General features: G+C 35.3%; 4 protein-coding genes across 5 annotated transcripts in view; 3 read left to right on the forward strand and 1 right to left on the reverse strand.

The window, feature by feature from the left end:
• Positions 1–21,118, reverse strand: part of LOC142341466 (bromodomain-containing protein 1-like) — a 284,999-nt gene that overhangs the window by 205,936 nt on the left and 57,945 nt on the right. The gene's annotated exons all lie outside the window — the stretch shown is intronic.
• LOC142341467 (tetratricopeptide repeat protein 7B-like) overlaps positions 1–21,118 on the forward strand; it is a 571,721-nt gene that overhangs the window by 21,293 nt on the left and 529,310 nt on the right. The window lies entirely within an intron of this gene.
• LOC142341468 (TAR DNA-binding protein 43-like) overlaps positions 1–21,118 on the forward strand; it is a 333,593-nt gene that overhangs the window by 21,291 nt on the left and 291,184 nt on the right. The gene's annotated exons all lie outside the window — the stretch shown is intronic.
• Positions 1–21,118, forward strand: part of LOC142340745 (trimethylamine monooxygenase-like) — a 30,086-nt gene that overhangs the window by 7,750 nt on the left and 1,218 nt on the right. The window contains exons 2-5 of the mRNA XM_075391445.1: positions 514–693; positions 2,771–3,219; positions 6,041–6,218; positions 20,690–20,931. Coding sequence (XP_075247560.1) covers positions 554–693; positions 2,771–3,219; positions 6,041–6,218; positions 20,690–20,931 — 1,009 coding nt within the window. The 5' untranslated portion in view covers positions 514–553. The remainder of the gene's footprint in view (positions 1–513; positions 694–2,770; positions 3,220–6,040; positions 6,219–20,689; positions 20,932–21,118) is intronic.

Consider the following 21,118-nt stretch of genomic DNA (forward strand, 5'->3'; position numbering starts at 1 on the left):
GCGTGATGCTCTCAGCATGAACACAAAAGAACAAAACCTGTTTTCATTGAGGTCACTACTTTAAATTTATGGAAAAATGGTTACGAAAACAATATACTTCACCTTCGCGCCCAATTTAATTTTAAAAAAAATATGAACACGAAGACATGACAACACCAATACAGCTCAGCTCAGATTAGAGCTTCGCAGCTATGACGAAAGATTAATATTTGTTTAATAAGAAGCAAAGAAGTTAGGCTTGGTTTCGTATTCGTTAACGCCTCCTTTTAGCCAATTCTCGGCCAGCAGGAGTAAATTGTAAACAATGGACCTGTAGTGTTATTAAAAAATACCGGCTGTAAATTAAGCGATTCTGTCTAAGTAGACTTACCTCTAATTCAACCAAAAATGAATGTCAAGAGACAAAAGGAAATTTTTTGATAAATGTAGCAACTTAACTGAGTTCCTTCTTCACTTTCGTAGTACACCATTGTACATCAAGAGTCATAGACTCACAAACGAAAGCTGTTTTAGAATCCAAGGCTTAATTAGGCAGGAGGAACGGATTGAAAAGATGAAGAAAAGGATCTGCATAATCGGCGCTGGCCCTTCGGGTGTGACAACCTTGCGATCTCTCCAAACTTTGGATGAGTCGAGTTATGAAGTGATCTGCTATGAAAGATACGACTCAATTGGTGGCATTTGGAATTTCAGGTACGCTGAGAGAAAATAAGTTTTCGACTTTCGAAGAGAGTTTTATACAGACAATATCGCCAGAAGGTAAAATCTGAATTCTTAGAAACATTCCATTTTAGGCCCTGTTCTGTCGAACCAAAATCAATAAACGACCTCCCAAACTACGAAAGAATGTTACGTGAAAGGGAGAATCAGAGAGTAATGTAAAAAAATGGAGCAACTGTTAATGCAAAATTCCAATTTGTCATCAGATTATTAGATCTTCAAAAAAAGTGAAAAAATTCAAATTATTGATTATTATTGAAGAAAATTATCTCGATGCTGAAAAAAGCACGTTTTCACTAATTTAAATGTTCTGCTCCCTTATTAAAAGAGTTCTAAACTCTTGAGCAATTTCAATTACATTTCACAACTATAATTAATTAGTTTTCAAACTACACGCTATTAAGATTAATACAAATGCCAGCCAGCAAAAACTATAGAGAGCTCAGATATCCTAATGAATTATGGCCGAATGAACGGGCTTTATCGATGCATCTCCTTTCTCCTAAATTGCCCTTCGACCTTGACCGCATTCAATCTAATGGTTAAATTTGTTAGAATAAATTATTTACTCAAAGTTATCACTTGTGTAAAACGCAAAACAAGATAGAAAAATAAAACGAACCGAGATACATAGCAAGAAAAAAATCTGAAATACGATTCAAAAAAATTTAAATGAACACAAAATTTGACGAAAATGACGAAGGATCAATGATCCTTTAGGAAAAAAACGAGTAAATCATTAAATACAAAAATCAAATTGCCGCATGCGAAAAAAACCGAATTTCCGGCCTAACAGTATTTTCTCATTCTATATGAAGTAAGGGAAAAATGACACAAACTGAATTGTGAACCCGAAAACCGAAGTTTGGAATATATGACGGCTGTTATCAAAACGTACAAAAATACATAACAATTGTTATTCAAGTCAGCCAGAAAACAATGGTGAGCTCAAAAAATGCTTTGTCAATCTTCTCTACATCAAGCAACTATCCAAATTAAAAAAAACATTTTGGAAAACTTTAAAAAACACTTTAGCAAATATATTATCTGAAAAAAACTCAAAAATTTTACATATTAACACCTAATAAAGCATAACATCAAACCCAACAACAAAAGAAAAATAAATCAAAAACCTAACAACCTGGTCTCCTCGTTCTATATAACTTAAGTGCAATAATACTTATTATTCAGGTTTGAAATTTTTGCAATTTGCTACACAAATTAAACATATCAAGCAGGCTACCGGAAAACAGTCGCCATTGCTTCTCATAAACCGACTGGAATTTAAATAAGGACACAAAAAACTGACAGTAATTCAAAAAAAATGTTAAAGTGAGTCCTCTTCTGTTTGTATTCGGTATTTAGTCGTACTCCAGATTTCTAATGAGAATAGTGGTAAAAAGACGACTTATAAAAACGTTCAAATACATAGATAATTGGCTTTATTGGTTTATCCTGTTTCTAGTTTTGATTTAGTTTTCGATGTCAACGCTGTTCATTTTTGATTACTTTACTGAATAACTGCAGCTCAAAATCTCTTTGAGCAATATGAAAGAAGAAAAAACTACCTTAGAGAAGTCAGAGAGTTTTCACGCAAAATTTTAAAAAATAGGTAAAGCAGAACAAATTTTTTCTTTGCCCAAGTGAAACAGAACTGGAGCCCAATAATGCTTGGCTGAGAATATGATGGCTGCTATTAAAAATTCGATAAAAAATGCAAATGTTCAGTCATCACTGAATTATATCGATCAAATTTTCCGCTAGCTTTAACAGGACTAAGAAAAATTGCTATATCAAGCACAAGCAGACAACTTCACTCAAAAAGATTCCACTTGAATAAGAAAACTACTACTAACAAAATTGAACAAGTTCTGAAGTTAAAATGTTCTTTATCTTTTCTTCATAGAGTACTCCTCGATGAGGACGGCAAAATCAATTACAGGTAACATTAGAGGTTTGTACTGTTCTTTATTACAGTACTACTAAACCTTGTATATAGATGACCAAAAACAGAAACACAAATTTTGCTCTCGCAATGCATGCTTTCCAGAGGAAAAGAGGGAATCGAGGAAGATGGATTGGAGGCACACTCTGGCATGTACTACAATCTCCTCATAAACAACCCCAAATTCGCAATTGAACTACCAGAGCACCTGTTTCATCTCAATGATCCAAACGCAACTGGCAAGCCTTGTTACCCGGATCGCTCGTACCTACTCAAGTACTTGAACGACTATGCCGAAAAGTACGAACTCCTCAAAAACATCCAATTCCAAGTTTGGGTCGACAAAGTTTATTATGTAGAGGAGGAGAACAAGTTCCACATGACCATTAAAGACTTGAAGACACAAGAGGTAAAAGTAGTTGAGCCCTTCGATTATGTCATAGTGGCGACTGGTCATTTCAACTACCCAAATGAGGTCACTTACCCAGGACAAGATACGTTCCCAGGGAGAATAATTCACTCCAAATACTTCATCGATGCCGCACGGTACAAAGGTAAAATTAAACGATATATTAATTGCCAGTCCCAACTCGCTTAAGTAATAAAAACCATGAAAAACAAAGAGAGACAAAATATTCAAGGGTAAAATTGCTACAGTTTTAAAACTTGAAAACAAATTTAAAATAGAATCTGTGAAGAAAGTGTAGAGCGAACTTAAAAAACATTACAAAGCCAGCGAATTACAATGGAGAGAATTTTATAAACTAAACGACTGCCCTATCATCCTCGATAGAAACCCACGGAAGGGGTTCTCATATACATATGCTCTCATATACTCGGAAATAAACAAAACAACAAGAGAAAAATCCAAACATAACAACCCAATATCCTTAAAAGAAAAATAGCACTGTTGAAATAATCAAAATCTTAAACGACATGCTAAAAAATAATGGTCATAGAAAGCATATTTATGAAGCATAATCCAAATTTGAGCAAAGAACAATGAGGCAAAATGGCAAAAAGGATAAAAATGAGAAATCAAGCGAAATCGAAATTTCATTTACGCTTTAAAAAGCTAGAGACCAAGTATTTTAAACACATATCCATATTTTTAATTCATAAGAAAAACCCTTATCTATCAATAAATGCTTAAAAAAACTTTTAATTAAAACCAATACGGAAAAAAGTGACAAATAAAACAACACAGACATTTAAAAATTCACGAAATCTCTTTGAAAACAAATGTGAACATTAAAATAACATTAACAACAAACTAAATTCATTAAACACACAATTTCACCGCATTAAAGGCAGATGAGACCAGTCATGGATAGAGGCTATGACAAAACAGAAAACCAACAAACACGGGCGAAACGCATTAATTTGTAATTAATTGTCAAATAGCGAGCGTTAAAGTCATTAAAACTATCAAAGAACACTGAAACCATTCAATTCCCTTGTGCATCATTAAACCTGTCAGACCTGTCGTTAAAAAGAGCAAAAAACAGAAAAAATTCTAGCAAAACTGGAAAAATCGACAATTTTCACAAAGAAGTGTCAGAGTCCATAAAATCATTAGCTATAAACTTCAACCAGAAGAAATATCAACGATTTTTCATGAGACAAAAACCGATTAAATCAGTCACCTGATAACAAAATAATATAATTACGGCAAAAACACAAAAACTAAAATATGATAACAAAAATTTTCAATTGTTCACGCGAATGTCAATAAGGTTAGTCATCTGATAGATTGCACAATAAAATAGCAAAAATACTATGATTACTTCCACAAAGAAATTCAATTCTATATTATGATTAGAATGAGACCCAAAGTCTTGAGAAACAATTGGCTGGAAACATGAGGGATCTGAACAACAGCAAGAATGCTTCATTAGAACATATGTACATTTTAATAACATTGGCAAAATATCAAGCAAAAACAGTAAAAACAAAAATCAGTAGCAAATTATTTTAAAGCCGATTTCTCACTGACATTTGAAAAATTTAGAACCTTCAACACCACAAAAAATACCCTCTTTTCAGCGCCCTTTTTACAAACGCGGTGTGACTTTTATCGTCAAATTGACAACACATAAAACTGTCCCATATAACTCTACAGAAAATGCGACAACATTCAAATTTTATAAAAACGAGTTTTCAATTTTGCTGACGTTTAGTGTAATCAATGCTTGGTGCATATTTAATCTTTTAGAAAAATTAAGGCGCCTGATTCCAACAAAATTTCTTGAGATAAAGAAAATGGTCAGATTCGACTGATTTGCCAGACAGTACCAGACTCAAGAAAATCGATAACAGATTAAAAAATTATTTTAACTTCAGATATTGCGCAGTTCACCATCAAGTAAGAAAGCACCAGAAGCCTACAAAATTTGTAGGCTTCTGAATAATATTCAAAATATTATTCTAATAACTTTGTAACCGCTTCTGAGAAAAATGTTGAGTGTTTTGCCAGAATTGCTGCACAGGGAAAACCGCATGTAAAAGGTTTAAGTAACTTCAAAACTTAAGGCGACGAAATTTTTTGTATGGACAGTGCATGCTACCAATATATCAAATAAATCACTGCTCGCAAAAACAAAATGGCTACGCATTATTGCTGGCATTAAACAAAATTGAAATATAACCGAGAAAAATAAGTTTAAGCATAACCAACTAAAGTCGGGCGAATTGCTCTCAAACGACTGGCGAGCGGGTGGCTACGGCTCAGAGGCACGCTTTAGTTTAATTGAAGAGCAGTGGGGGAGCGCGACGCGGGGGTTCGAGCCTGCTGGGTTACGGGTGGAACGATGAGCAGGGGGTGCTAAGTGGGGAGGTGAAATTGGGGATAAGGGGATGAAGGGGGGAGGAGGGCTGAACTCTAAGAACAGCCCTTCACACCATGACGTTATGTCTCCAAAAGCGTTTCGGTGAATCGCATACATAGAGTCTAGTAAGCTAAAAGGCTCTTAGAGAACTAAATTCCCTCCGAGCGGTACCGGTTTATGAGAACAAAAAGATAAATGGGTCAGACGGAAAATTGGTCAGGCGAAAAATCGCATAAAAGACAACATGACTAATATAAGTGCTGAAAACTTCGTTTGAGGGTAATTAATTAACCTGTCGCATACATTGACCACAAGTTCTGTCTAAAACTCAAACGAAACCTCAACTTCAATATCTTGCCATTCAAAAGCCAAACCATGTTAATGCTAAAACTACAAAAGTAAAAAGTTTGAACTGTCGATCACAGATTAAAAACGTTTGGAATTAGAAATATATATTCCTTTGTTTGCCTCAAGTGAAAATCTAAGCCAAACAGTTGTTGTGTTACAACTAATTTTCAATCATATCTAACATTTAGTCTATTTGTAGGGGACAGAATACTTGTTGTCGGTGCTTCGTATTCGGGTGAAGATATTGCAATGCAAACTCTGGCAGCTGGTGCCAAATGTGTCACCATCTCTCACCGGACGACACCAGCTGACTTAGCATACCCTGAAGGGATCGAAGTCAGACCACTTCTGGAGAAAATCGACGGAAACACAGTTAGGTTGGGAAAGACTCAGCTAATTGTTATTCCAGTAATTCCATTCTGTACATTTGGCAAAAGACTAACAATGCCAAATTCCGTTCCAAAAAAATGACGCAGGGTAATATCTGCGCATGCTCAAAATTTTTCAAAATAAAGACCAATTAAAAATTTTAAAGTTTCGTTATTTTTCAGTAACTGCTCATAGTGGTTTCAGATAAACGTAATTCATTTTAAAATAAACGGTATGCAACAAAGAAGTTACAAATCATCAACACCTGTAGGAAGTTTTATTTGCCAAAAAGGAAGTACAATCAACTGTCAATCACGATCCAGAAAAATTGTTCAGACAATTATTAAAACGTATGTAACACTTTAAACTATTCAATACGAACTTCAACAGCCTAAAGTTTTTTCAGCTTCTCTAAATGAAATCTAACTTATTTCACAATTAGACAACAATTTTACATCTTTCATATTCTTACTTCTCTATTTTAGTATACCATATTTAATTTTCACAAGTTCCTATTGTCATTTTTCGTAATCGGTTCTCTTGAGCTGGCATTGTTTCCCCAGAAACAATCAAACATACCCGGCACATGGCCGTCAAATAGCAACCGTTGATTCCCACAGCCCGAATTCAGATTGAAAAACCAAAAAAAATGATTTTGTACAAAGATTGCCGGAATAGCTGCGAAATAGACTTGCGTGCTGTAAAATACAGATGGAAAAAGATACAGAAGTGAGTTGATAATAGTTATCGCCGCCACCTATAAAACTTACAAGTTTATTTCAAAGGAGGTTGTTTTTGGGTGCAAAAAAATTTTCCCTGTAGCGTCTCGAACCGGCGATCTCCGGATTAACAGCCAGTCGCCTTAACCACTCGGCTGTCGGACCATACAATCTGTTTTCTTACAATCAAATTTGTTTTAGGAACAGATTCTGTTTCTGAATAACCGCAATTTAGGTCACGCAGAAAGCGTGAAATCAAGCGCGAAAAAGCCATTTAAGCAGTGACGAGACAGAATGTTCTAGAACAAATGTAAAACGAAAATGAAGCGTCAGACGACGAAACAAAAAAAAACCAAGAGCACCGCAATATAGCTACGCTCAGCTTACAGCTTCGCAGCTATAAAAATATTATTAAAGTGCAAACACTTTTAATTCAATTCAAAGTTAGACATACTTTCTGATCTTTAATAAGAGGATACAGGCGCGAGTAGTGATACCAATAAGCATAAGAGATGGTAACTAAGACTTATGAGAACAATGTTCAATTAGCACTGATCTGAAACTGACTTCATCGGTTTATCCCGCACCGTTTTTGATTTCGTGTTCTTTAATAAATATCTCAGTTTAGATGTGTTCTTTAATAAATATCTTCGTGTTCTTTAATAAATATCTCAATTTATTAATATATCAGTTTAGATGGTTCTGCTGAGCTGCTGCTGTTAATAACACTTGGAGCAGAATGAACGAAAAATGAAAGAAGATTTTAAGCAAAATGTCGAAAAAGCGACTAAATGAGGTAAAGCGAAACAAACTTTTATTCGACGAAGTGAGAGATCATTGGAAAAAAGCAGTTAACGTAGGAGCATTCTGAAAAAACTTACATATTGTTGTTTCCTGTTAGATATATCATTGCTCAAAACACTACAGTACAGTGTAAAATCAGTAGGAAAAAAGCAACGAAAACCGATCAAAAGACAGCGGCAAATGAATTATTACCAAATCCTGTCAAAAAAAAGTTGCAAGAAAAAATCAGTCAATACTGACACAACAATCTTTTATAAAAGTCAAAACAACACAAGTTCAGAGAACTGCATTTGAGTAAATAAAATCAACAGAAAACAAAAGAAGGTGAGAAAAAAGTCATTGAAAGGAAAGCACTACTCTCTTATTTTTTGTAAGAAATCACGAATGCAGAGCGAATAAATGAAAACCATGTGCAAACTCAGCATTTAGAAATCCGAATAAAAAAAGTGCACGAAACTAGAATTTGGAAGCTAGGGACACGATTTAAAAGGAAGAAAGGATCAACATGCTACCTCCGTAACTTTGAAAGAAGTTGAACCAAAAATTTTAAGTGCAAAAACAAGTACAATTCAATATTCAGCTTCAAAAATTCAGAAAACGATTTGGCCTTGCTTTCATAACAAAACAGTTCAAATAAAAAGAAAGTAGAAAAATTCCAGTCAGAACAAAGCAAACTAAACTTACGGAATGGTAACACTAAAGAGTTGAGAAGAAAACCGTTTATCGTAAAGATAACAGTTACCTATCAATCATTCAGTGAATCTCAAAAAACTTAAGACCAGAAAATCTGTAAAAAAACTCCGTTCACACGACATTCAAAGCACTGATGGTGCGCAGAGAGAATTATTTTGGCAAAAGAAAACAACCGCTGAGAAAAATTGGACTGGAAAACATTCAGATCAAATTCCAAATGAAAGCATTTGTAAAAAAACACCTCATATAATACAGATAAACGTAATGGCTCATTTATTAAAAAAGTCTTTCACATTTACACTAATTACAAGACTCATATTCTAAAATTAAAAACATACAAACTTCTGCCAAAGTCAAAATTAATTGTGAAAGTGAGCCCATTTTGGGCTTGAAAAAGATTATCAGGCTGTTAAAAAAATACTGCAATATCACTTATGGGAGTTGCATATGTAGCTGCAATAAAAATACAAAGAAATTGCACCACTCTTTAAAGAATCAATGAGTCATTCACTCAAAGCCGAACAAGAGCAAAAATCCTCGCCCAGCAACACACCACTTGATCCCATATTACTTGTGGTTGAGGTTGAAAAATCTCAAGAAAACCATCACTCCTGTTCGAGTTGTACAAAATCAAGAAAACCTCAAATCAGCTACGCTCAGCTAAAAAGATTGCAGCTGAAAAAAACTGGCGGATTACTCGTAAAAAAGTTGCCATTGATTTGCATTAACCTGATTGGGATTAAAAGAACAGCAAATAAATAATTCCACAAACTTAATTAAAGTGAGAACTTTTTCGATGTAATTTTTTAGTTGGACATCCTCTTTTTTAATGAGAAGATACATGTGCTAGACTAATTGCGGCCATCTGACATATGACGTTATGGGTTTATTCCGTTCGATATGATTTCAGTTTTTAAAATAAATCCGTTCGTTCAGTTTATATTGTTCTGCTGAGCAGCTTCTGCTCAGACGCACTTCGAGCAAAATGGGCAATAAGTGAAACAAGCCTAAAGAAGTTAAGAAGATTTCAAGCAAAATGCCAAAAAAGCGGCAAAATCAGCTAACGTGAAGCAAACTGCATTCGACGATAGGATCAAAATCAACCGGGATAAAAATTGTCACAAAATTACCAAAAGTACAGAAATATCCTCAAAACTCATTTGAGTGAGCATTGAAAAAAAGCACCTAATGTAAGAGCATTCTGAAAAAGCTTTTTAAAGCCAAGTAAATGCCTGTTTAGACTCCAGAAGATACCTCAAAAAACACCGCTGAGTTTCGGTTGATTGAAAATTGTTTGAAAAAAATTAAAACATATCTATGAAAAATCAAACTTCACGTCTTTATCTCGCTTCCTGAAATTTAGATGTTTCATGACAGCTTATTCCGCAGGAGCTCCTGTTAAGGACTAACAATAAACGTATGGTTTCCACATTTTGATTTCGTTTTGGATGCTGATTCTGTTGAGCACCTGCAGCTTAAAAGCACTTGGAGCACAATGAGAAAAAAAATAGCCTAGGCAAGTCAAAATTTTCACGCTAATTTTGAACAAGAACTGAACTGACCACAAAAAATATGGTCTATACAACAGCCCGTTTGAAAGGTGCAGGTGACTATTGAAAACTGTTTTTTTTAATCCAAAGATTTTGGATTGTATTGATGCTCTCTCTTTTTGCAATTCAAAAAATATGAAATGTATTTCTGCTCTTTCAATATCTCAAGCATTCCAAGTATTTGGATTGTTGTTGACGCTACTTCAAAATCATAAGCAAAACACATCAATGAGCATAAATTAACTTTTGAAACTGAAAGCAATTACTCAAGTAAACAAAAACAAATATTGCAGTAATTTGACATTTACAGCATAAACATTGACATAAAACACTCCACATGACTAACCAACCAGGAAGGAGTAATGATGATGTTAAAGATGATATTTACCGTATTATGAACTTTTACATATTTATTTGAATATTGAAACATTATTTTATTTAGAACCTTAAGAAACCGCCACCAAGATCAGTTGGTTTTCAAATTGACTATAATTTGATTCTTGATCATCTTTAGTCTCTGTCAAGTTTAAGTTGCTAGATTGTGAAATAGCAAAGTTTTCTAAGTTAGCTGAGCTTTCTTATAAGAAGTTAGCAATTTTACTAACACTGACTCAAGCCCTACAACAGTCAGTACGACATTCGATTTAGTTTATCACTAAGGGTTTTCTTAACTTCAATCAAATCAAATCAAACGTTAAAGTTACAGTCCTTTAATACGACCAAGCGTCTAACTGTTTCGGCGATTCTAATAGTCAATCGAATTCAGTGCAGAACCAGGCCGGCGTAAAGCTCGAGAAACAGGCTGTGATTTTTCGGTTCCGCTGAGATTCTTGAGCAGCCGCAGCATTTGGTATGCCGACCCGGACGACAGCAACCGGACACGAACAACAATACGACAGCAACGAACCTTCGATTCAAATTGGGAGACCAATCAGGGCAACAGGACCCTGACAATAAAAACACGGGCATTGGTTTGGACAATCTTGACAAGCAAAGAACTAACGAAATAGTGTGGATAATACTTGAACGTTGCATTCAAGCACCTTCATAGTCACACATGGGTGAAAACAACGCAACAGAATTAATGACTCTTAACCGCAAGGTGTACAAGCGATTAACTGAACGAAGTCGTCTGGATCAGGATCTGGCAACAGCCCGCCAGAAACGTGATGAGTTACGTGAACGTCAACGGAAACATTGGAGGAAAACACTCCAGCGATTTCCACGATCAACACCGGATCGAAAGGGAAATCAGCAACAGCCTCGAGACAAATGGGAAATGTAACTCAGTGAGAACGGAATTGCAGAGGACAAACTAGAAAATGGCTCAGATGTCTGCTCACTTAGAGGAAGAGATATCGATTCTTCAAACTGACCGCAGTCGTGTAATTGAAAAAAGACCAGAATGTCTTCAACTAAGCAGTAAAGCACGGAGAAGATTACAAAAGTTCAAGACCAAACAAAGAAGTTTGTCGGAAAATGGACAAACTTTGTTTCCAGGGGTTCAAAGAGTTACAGACATGTTCACGAAGGAACCCGTACGGCCAAAAGATGCAGCAACTTATAAGAGCAGAGAACGGAAGAGTGATAAATGTCTAACTCCAGTAGCTCCAATTGTCAGTCATGAAGTAGTTGAAGAACAACGTGTCCCAATTAAATGTTTCCAGGCAACACTTAAAGAATACCACAAGCAGTTGAGGACAGATTCTGAAAGCAGTAAACAACCAGCGGTAGCTGAGCAAACCTCAACGTGCGAACTGAGTCAAACTAAACCCGGATCACAATCAGATAAATTCCGATCAGCAAATGATTGATTCAAGAGATTTGGAAAGTGCGTTTTCAACGAAAGAGCTGCAAAAACAACAAAGTCAATCAGATTCCTTTCATAATCAAAAGCAAGATCTGAAAACTCAGCTAGAACAAACCGTTGTTACCAAACAAGACAAAGCTGTTCAAAAGGAACCAGAAACAGCCAGAGAATCTCAATGAAGCAATTGAGAACTCGACGAAGACATGAAAATCATTCCAGAAGGCATTGATTCTATACAGAACAAAGTCATCCAACAGAGAACACAAGGGAGTTAACAGAATAGCAGATACACTGCTCAATCATCTCCGAGATGGTTGAAAAACCCGATCTGGTGCATCCGGAGACTCTTTGGTTTGACGAACCACGTCAACTGGACTATGTTCAGCAACAGAAGAAAATGCCAGTCTCTAACCGGTATGAAGTACCCTTGTGCCCCATTTAACAGCTGAGAAACATTGGGGAGGAAACTGAACAATATTGCAAGCAAACCTCACCTTAAGATTGATGAGAAAGTTAAACCAATAAAAACTTCCTAACGGATTTGAGGAGTAAAGACTCCTATAAACGAAGAAGAGGGCCCCAGAGACACAACAAAGACTCAACTTCATAAACATAAGGAGCTTAACATCTTTCAAAGTCATGCCTTCAACCGAAAGCATATCTTGCAGTCAGTTGAGAAATTGATTCTTCACGACAGAAAACGTATCCCAGCAATTTGCAATGCTGATGACGCTATGTCAATTGATAATGCTGATGACGCTATGTCAATTGACGCTATGTCGACGCCGTTGCAATAGGATATTTCATGGTGAAAATGGCAGAGAAAATGAGCCAGTCAAGTTCTTACACAAGAAACAATAAGTGTTCGTCGCGAACAGAGCTGCGGAAGTATTAGAAACCTCTAATGGATCAATGCAGACATGTAAAAAGTGTAGAACACCCAGCGGATATCGGCACCAGAGGAATGTCGATCGAAGACCTTAGGGACTCTTTGTGGTTAAACGGTCCGACATGGCTTCAGACTTATGACAAAAGGCCTACAGCATGGTGCCAAGTAAACAAAAGCCTCAGCAAGCTATTAGTACCGGCGCAACGGAGACAAAAATGGATCAACCATTTGACTGGAGACGATACAGCATTTTAAACCGATCAAGAAAATTCAATGCCTATTGCATGAGGTCCAAGAAGAAGCAGAAGGTATCTCTCAAAGCAGATGAGATCCACCAAGCAGAGCAAATTTTGTTTCGATTCGTTCAAAACGAAAGCTTCCCGAATATTTCGAAGTCGATAACAGCAGAGAAATCACGAAAAAATTCAACATTGCAAAATTATTACCCTTCATAGAACAGGATGGTACAATTTGACTGAAAGGTCGACTGAAGCATTCGAATCTTGCTTACAACCTAAAGCATCCAATATTGAGAGCAAAACATCCAGTCGTACAACTACTGTTAGAGAGAACGCATTGTGACAATTTGCACAAAGGCACGGAGTGTGTGAGAAAAATTCTCCAACAAGAATTCTGGAAAATTGGGTTAGGAAGTGCATTAGGGAAAATCAAGTCGAGATATGTCAAATTCCGATATAGAAACGCCAACCCAACTCATCCACTGATGGCAGACTTACCACGAGAATGACTTGATGAACATGTGGTCCCATTATCTCACACTGGAGTTGATTATTTTGGACCCTTTGAGCTCACGTTCCCGAGACGCTCACTGAAGAAGTGATGTTGTCTTTTCTCTTTCCTAAAAGCCAGTGCAGTACACATCGAAGTTGCGCAGTCATTAGACGCCGAGTCATGGCTAGCTGCAGTGACAAGATTCATTTCAAAGACGTGGCTACATCAACACCATCATCAATGACAACGGAACGACAAAGCTGAGATTGCGAGTGACTTAGCCCAGAAAAACATCGTTTGGAAATTCAACGCACGTGGAGCGCCACATCTTGTTGGAGTTTGGGAGAGACAAGTTTGAAGCTGCAACAAAGCCAAGACTGCAGTCTATGACAACAAAAGCCTCACCGAAGAGGCGCTTAGCACAACAATGTGCCTTGTGAAACAAACTCTCAACGCAAGACCCCTGACAGCAATAAGTGACGATCCTGAAGACTTGACAGCACACACGCCCAATCATTTCTTGCTAGGACAAGAAAACGCAAGTGCTCCATTCATGCCATTCACTAATCGTTACCAGGATCTGAAAAAACCATTCAAACAGGCTCAAGCACATGCCGACATGACCTGAAAAAGGTGGACTCGTGAAAATCTCCTGAGAGATGTACGACAGCTTAGAGAAGGCGAGTAGGTATGGCTTGTAGATGATTCTTTGAAACAGTGTGAGTTAAAACTGGGACGAACCACTGAATTCTTCACTGACAACAACGGTGTTGTGCGATCAGCAAGAGTGAACACGGCAAAAGGAGAGCTGAACCGGTCAGTCGTGAAGTTAGTGCCAGTACTCTACGATGGTGTTCCGAGATCGAAAACAAGGCCGGCGACTTTGGCGCCAATTCAAATGAGCAACCAGAGCAATCAGACAGCAAGAATTATCTTCAAAACTCACAAATGACTGAAATTGAGAGTTTTACGAGTTGGGACTGCATGACCAGCCCTCCCCCCCCTCGATTTTTTGAATGGATAGCCTCAGCAACCAACGCTCTTATCACATGGTTAAGTTAACCTCTAAACTACGCATGAATCCCGCGAAGGCTTTTGCATTGGACCAGCAAGTGTGGCTACTAACACTCATTTAGTGCAAAAGTGCAAATTTTCATATATTTCTTATAGCTATATTTCCTTATATATTAAATTTGTGAACTCTTAGTTATTTGTTTATGTTCAAATGTCATATTTTTAATGCATCTAGTAAAACGTAACAACAATCCGTGCTTATATCAACAAAAGCGAATAATGCAGTAATTTGACGTTTAAAGTGTAAATATTGACCTCAAATTCTATTTGATTAACCAATCAGCAACGAGTTATGATGATGTATAGATGATATTTACCGGATTATTTGCTTTTACATTTTAATTTAAATAGTGAAACCATATTGTTTTGAGAACCTTAAGAAACTGGTACCAAAATCAGTTGGTTTTCAAACTGACTATCAAATGATTCTTGATCATTTTTAGTCTTTGTCAAGTTTAAGTAGCTAGATTGTAAAATAGCAAAGTTTTCTAAGTTAGTTGAGCTTTCCTATAAAAAACTAGCAACATAAATTACACTGACTGAAGACTTACAACCTTCAGTATGAGATGGGATATAGTTTATACCTTAGGTTTTACCTTAAGTTAATCAAATCAAATCGAAGTTAAAATTACTGTCCTTTAAAACGACCGAGCGACTTATTATTTTGGTGATATTATTAGTCCATCGATTTCAGTGAAAAACCAGGCTGGCGTAAAGCTCGAGAACCAGGAAGTGATTTTTCGGTTCAGCTGAGACTCTTGAGCAGCCTCATCAATCGTATTCGTGTGCTGAATTTTTCGAAGAGGAGTATTGCAGAAGTCTAATAAATTTTATTTGAGTGAGTTTTGAAGCATGAAAAGAAATGCGTGAGAAAAATTTGGAGTGGTTTGGTTGCTGACCAAAATTGAAAAGCGAAGCAAAATAGTGGTTTTTCGTTCATAATAATGTTTCGGAGAAGCAAGAAATTGACGTGTGAAAAAAAATCTGATTGAGATTTTTTTGTTCATATGGGCTTAAGAGGTTAGTTAAGAGGTTTGATTATGATACTTTATTACTTTGTGCGTTGTTTCGGTAGAGGCTTGAAAGTTTTTTGTATTTAAAATGCTATCTTGAAGGTGTTTACGTTATTTTGCTCACTTTTAGTAGAAATTTATTAGAGATTTTTCACCGATTATTTCTTTTACTGACTTAAAGTGGGTTTTTAAGACTTCAAAAAATAATGGTTGTTTCTAATACGAAATGATTCCAGTTTTGCCGGTATTAAACTTTATATTTGTTGAGAAATATCAAAGCATCGAGAAATTGTATACCAATCATCAAAATTTTTGCGTTTTTCCGTTTTTTAAATAATTTTAGATAAGTTTTTAGACCATTATGGCTTTCCCGTTGATTTGAGCGCATTTCAGTACTCTTTTTCAACAAAGGAAAAATACCCTGTCCTTATGTGGAATTGTGAAATAAAAAAATTTCTCTCACTTCAAGTGTTTTATAAGAGCTTATTTTTGCATTACTCTACTACAATTATTTTCATTTCTCATGAGTGCTTTTGGTAGGTATTAGTTTTTTAGAGGAGTTAAACGTTTTGGCATAGACGGCTTTTTGTTGTAATTTCCGGAAATCTGTTTTAAACGGTAGTTTTTTTGGAGTGCACTTAAAACAGAAAGTGAAATGGGTGAAAACAAAATGTTTGGTTCAAAAAGATGAACAAGCCAAAAGATCAGAAAAAATAGAGTGGTTGCATTTGTATTCACTTAATTTAAAAGAGGTAAAAAGGATGTGAGAAATTTTCCCTATGCACGCGATTTGTCATCACAAGCGGCGTTTTCGAACCAGTTTCTTTACTTAAACTCAATATTTTTAGTTAAAGGCGTTGGTCTCAGTTGTCTAAACTAAAATTAGGTGATTTTGAAGCATTTAAAACTATATGACGAAAATAATACGCTTATATATATATATATATATATATATATATATATATATATATATATAATATATATATATATATATATATATATATATTTGAAATAATTTCTAACATTTTGCCATTATGGACGCAATTTGTATTTAAGGTTTTGTATTCTTCGTGAAAAACTTCTAGCATTTGGTAAAATTTATGATCCAAAACATTTTTTAGCTGTTGTGGCTGGCTATCGATTTAATTGATATTATTTTTATGTTGGTTTCGTTAAAAGGAATTGAACAATTGCAAGCTACTTTCGGCGCTTTTCGTTCTTTTTGCTTTTTTCTTCTGATAGTGCAACCTGCTATAGTTTTTCCTGTCCGCTATTTAATTTAGAGTCATAATTTTATTTCTAAAAGGTGACACTATTGGCTAGACAGGGAAGTTATCACTGTCATTAATATTTAAAATTTCTATTTTTAACTTGTTTTTATCGTTCTTTGCAATACATCAACGGTCAACTCATGATTTTTCTAATTTGCCACTAATTTTCGTCAAAAATTATCAGTGAATATCCGGTTTTGTGCCGTTCGTATTGCCATTTCTGCTGTCTTATCACTTAGTATCACTAATGAGAGGTCTCATTGGTTTCTAAAGAGGCATAAATTAACCTAAATAAGGGCTGCATTTCAGTGCGGGTTAGTTTTCGATGACAGACATTTGTTTTCAAAAATTTTTATTGAATTTTCGGTTTTTGCGACTATTTGCTATACTTCTAGTTGTTTAATAATTTAATAGAATTAACAACAGGTCTCATATGCTGCTAATACGGTTTACTTCAATTGATTTCATTTTTCAATGCTAATGCTTTCCATGACGTAGTTTTCAGGAAATATTATTGCGCTTTGCGAGTTTTTAGTGATCACATTAATCTCTTATTTCTCAGCCTCATTTAAGACAGGTCTCGTCTGTTGCTATGAATTCCTGAATTAATCGAATTGGTCCTCTCAGTTCACAGCTTTTCATTTTTATGGCTTACCCGCTGTTCGTTTTCAAAAAATTTAGTTTACTTTTGCGATGCTGATGCATTGTTGTAATTAGTGCTGTCTTATCGTCTGATATCATTATTGACAGAAATTATCTGCTTACACTTTTGATTAGGTTAACAAAAATAACTGCTTTGATCCATAGCATTTGCTTTGCGTGACTTTATATTTGTTATAAACGTGTTAGCGAATTTTGATTTTTTTGCTGAATTTGGTCGTATTATTGTCTGATCATTTAGTCTCAATATTGACAGGTTTAGTCGGTCGCTAATGAGAAACAAGCGGTGCTTATTAGTAGCTTGAGTTCTTAGTAGCAGTAGTTTTTTTCATTCTGATGCATCGTTTTCAAAAACAAAAGTTTATTTTTTAATTTCCAATGTTTTGTTTCCTTTTGTGGTTTTATCGTTTACTCTCAAAACTAGCAGTTCTTATTTATAACTGCTAGAAGGTATTTTTCGACTTCTTACGTCTTATAAAATCTTGTGTTAAAGATATCCGCATGTAGTTTCGAGGATCTCTTATCTAGACGCCGCCAACAGAGATTCTTATAGTTAAAATATTCTTTAGTTTTTGCCTTTTCTGATTTCTGTCGTTGATTCCCACAAAGCTAATAATTTGTGTACTCATTCTACGGATTCGTAGACTCGAAATTATGTTATGTTAGAGATTCTTAAAACAGTAAATATTGAAAAACAAATTCTAATTGTGCATTTTTGTTCCGACCCCACTTGGGGGAGGAACTATATACTCAAATGGGTTTTTTTTGTTCAGACAATTTTGGCCGATCGATATATTCATGGTAGAAAAATGTGAGCGGTATCATTAAAAAGCTCGTCCAGGGTAGAGTTAGGAATTAAAAAGATTTTTTTAATTTCGTTTTTTCCGAGGAGTTATCGAGGTTCAAAGTTTTGTGTGAACACAGAATATTTGGCATGATTTTGTTTGTTCAATTTTAGCTTAATTTTCGTTCAAATTAAGAACTTTTCTAAAAAAAATCAATTCAAGATTACATTCCACACTACTAAATGAATAAATTTTTCATTCCTAATATTCCGTTAAGGACGAACTCACTAACAGTCATTTGAAGCCCAATGAACAAAAAAAATCGTTTTCGAGGGATCGCACTTGTTTTTTTTGGCTTTCACTCTGACTTTTCGTAATTTTTAATGAAAACTTGATTGTACTAAATTTTTGAAGTCCTATAGCAAACTCATAGAATAAAAGTGCAATAGGCTCCCTTGTGAGCACTAACTGAACCTATCAAGTGCTTTGAGTGGACAGCTAATGGCTGTTAAGACAATAAAAATTCGAATTTCTTAATATTAACCGATCGTAAACCTATTTTTTGAACTGTATGTCATTTTCAGAAATGACAGGACCTCGTTCCTTTCTACTGCAACCAAATTTATCCTGGACCACAATTTTTACTTCTAACTATTGGTATGACTTCGATGACACGAAGTCATATTATTTTTGGTCAAAAATAAAAAAAATTTTCATAATTTTTTTTTATTTTTGGATATTTATTTCTCATTATTTTGGTTCCTTTTGCAATCTTATAACTTTATCATAATACTGATAGTTCTCATTTGCTTAGAAAAAACGTTCAATGGATCATAGAAAAAATTTTCAGAAAAAACTATGGTTGAAATGGCTTCGACAATTTCTTCTCGCACTTTCCTATTGAGTTTTAGATTTTTGCTTGTATTTGTTGCTGTTTTCATAAACCAAAAAAACTTATAGCGATGTCTTATTGATGACTTATGAATGACAAACATTATGGTCTTCTCATTGAAGCATAACTCAGCGTATATCTATTGAACTTAATGGCGTTGATATTACGTGTTTTTCGTAAAAATTTCGAGGTTTTGATATACTTCTTCCTATTTGTTGATTTTTTGAATCCATTTTTTTAAACGAAGAAACATCCTGTTGCTGTTAAAAATAATAGAAGATAGAAAGCTTTTACTTATAAGTTCAATTTTTAATGGCTTCGACATTTCTCTCTCTTTTTTACTTTGCTGTTTTTGACTGTTTTTATACTTTTTGTAGTCGTAAAAAGCTGAGAGGTCTCATTAGCTTTAATTGAGGATTGAGTGAATAACGTTACTCAATGCAGTCAGTTAATAGCGAATAGCCTTAAATAAAAATTCTACAACTTCAGTTGGTTTCTAAGGCTTAGTCTAAACAAATACGGGTCCTATCAGTTTCCTAATGACTTTTTCGTAACTTTGTCAAGCATTATTTTGTTAAAAGCTAGAGGTTTTAGACGAATGAAGTTATGAAACGTTTTAAAAAATGTTGATTGATTTTTGAATTTTGACTCATATTTTTTGTCGACTTGTTACCTAGTCCCATTAAGGAAAAATCCCATCTTCTGTGTAGTTAAGAAAGAGTAAATTTGTGTAGCTAGGTTTTTTCTGATTGCATTTTGACGTTGTTACACGGTGCTTTTGAATTTAGATATTGAGTCCTTGCCGTGAAATTTTTGTTTTGCCGATTTTGTTGTTTTTTTCTCGTAGTTTTTTTATTGGCATATCTCCTGAGCGCTTTAATGAGGCATGGAATTATGTAATTCAATTAGTAGTTTGGGTGTGTAATGATTTTTTAAACTCAAACATAGATTTTTGATAATCTCTCTATTTAGTTGACAATTAAGTCAAAAATGTAGATGAGATCGGGTCGGAACATCATGTGCAAACGTACATTAACGAGCCTCCTTGTTGATCATATAGAGTCAAGGGCGTTATCGTCTATCTTAGTTTGATCTTGTTCTTTAAGTGTTGTTTGTCAGTTCCTTAGTAAGTTCATTTCTTTGGATTGTAACTCAGGACTTGTTTTGGTATGTTTTATTTAATAATGTTGTTTATGGGTAATTGTACCAATAGCTGAGACTTGTAAGAGCTTAGTACTAATTTATTGCACAGGCATAGCACCGATAGCAGTGAAGGGTGAGGGTCAAAATATAAAAAGCACCCTTCACACCATGAATTTATGTCTCTGAGACAGTTTCGGAGAATCGCATACTTAGATACTTAGACTAGTAAGCCTTAATGCTCTAAAAGAACTCACCTGTTGATCACGTTTTTGAGGACAAAATGTCAAATGGTTAGACCAAAAGTTGGTAGTAGGGCAGATCGCATAAACGACTAGCAGGATTAATATAAATGCTACACACTTCGTTTGAGAGCAATTAATAAACTAAAGAGGAGATTCAGTTTCGTAATCTCCGATTTCTAACATCCAACTTCACAACCTTTAGCTTCCAAGACGGTTCTCAGCGTGACTTCGACACCATCATTTACTGCACTGGTTACCTGCACAAGTTTCCATTCATGGAGGAGAGCTTGCAACTGAGGACCATCAACAGGCTGGCTATGCCACTGTACAAAGGAATCATGTTCCCTGACAACGATCGCCTGTTCTACATTGGGATGCAGAACCAGTTCTATACATTCAGTATGTTCTGGCTGCAAGGACATCTATGCGCCAACATCATCTCAGGTTATGATTGTTAATAAATTCATAGAAATCTCATATTCACACCAACCAGACAATGCCTTGTCTTGCGGTGTATCGAAGAGTGAGGACTTCATATAACAAAATTCAAAGATATTAAGACAGTTGCACCTATTTTGCCAATCCCACCTCCCCCGGATCCAGATAGTTTATAGCATTAGTAGGCTAAACT

This window comes from Convolutriloba macropyga, chromosome 6 (genome assembly GCF_964194025.1).
Source record: "Convolutriloba macropyga chromosome 6, txConMacr16.3, whole genome shotgun sequence".
NCBI lineage: Eukaryota > Metazoa > Xenacoelomorpha > Acoela > Convolutidae > Convolutriloba > Convolutriloba macropyga.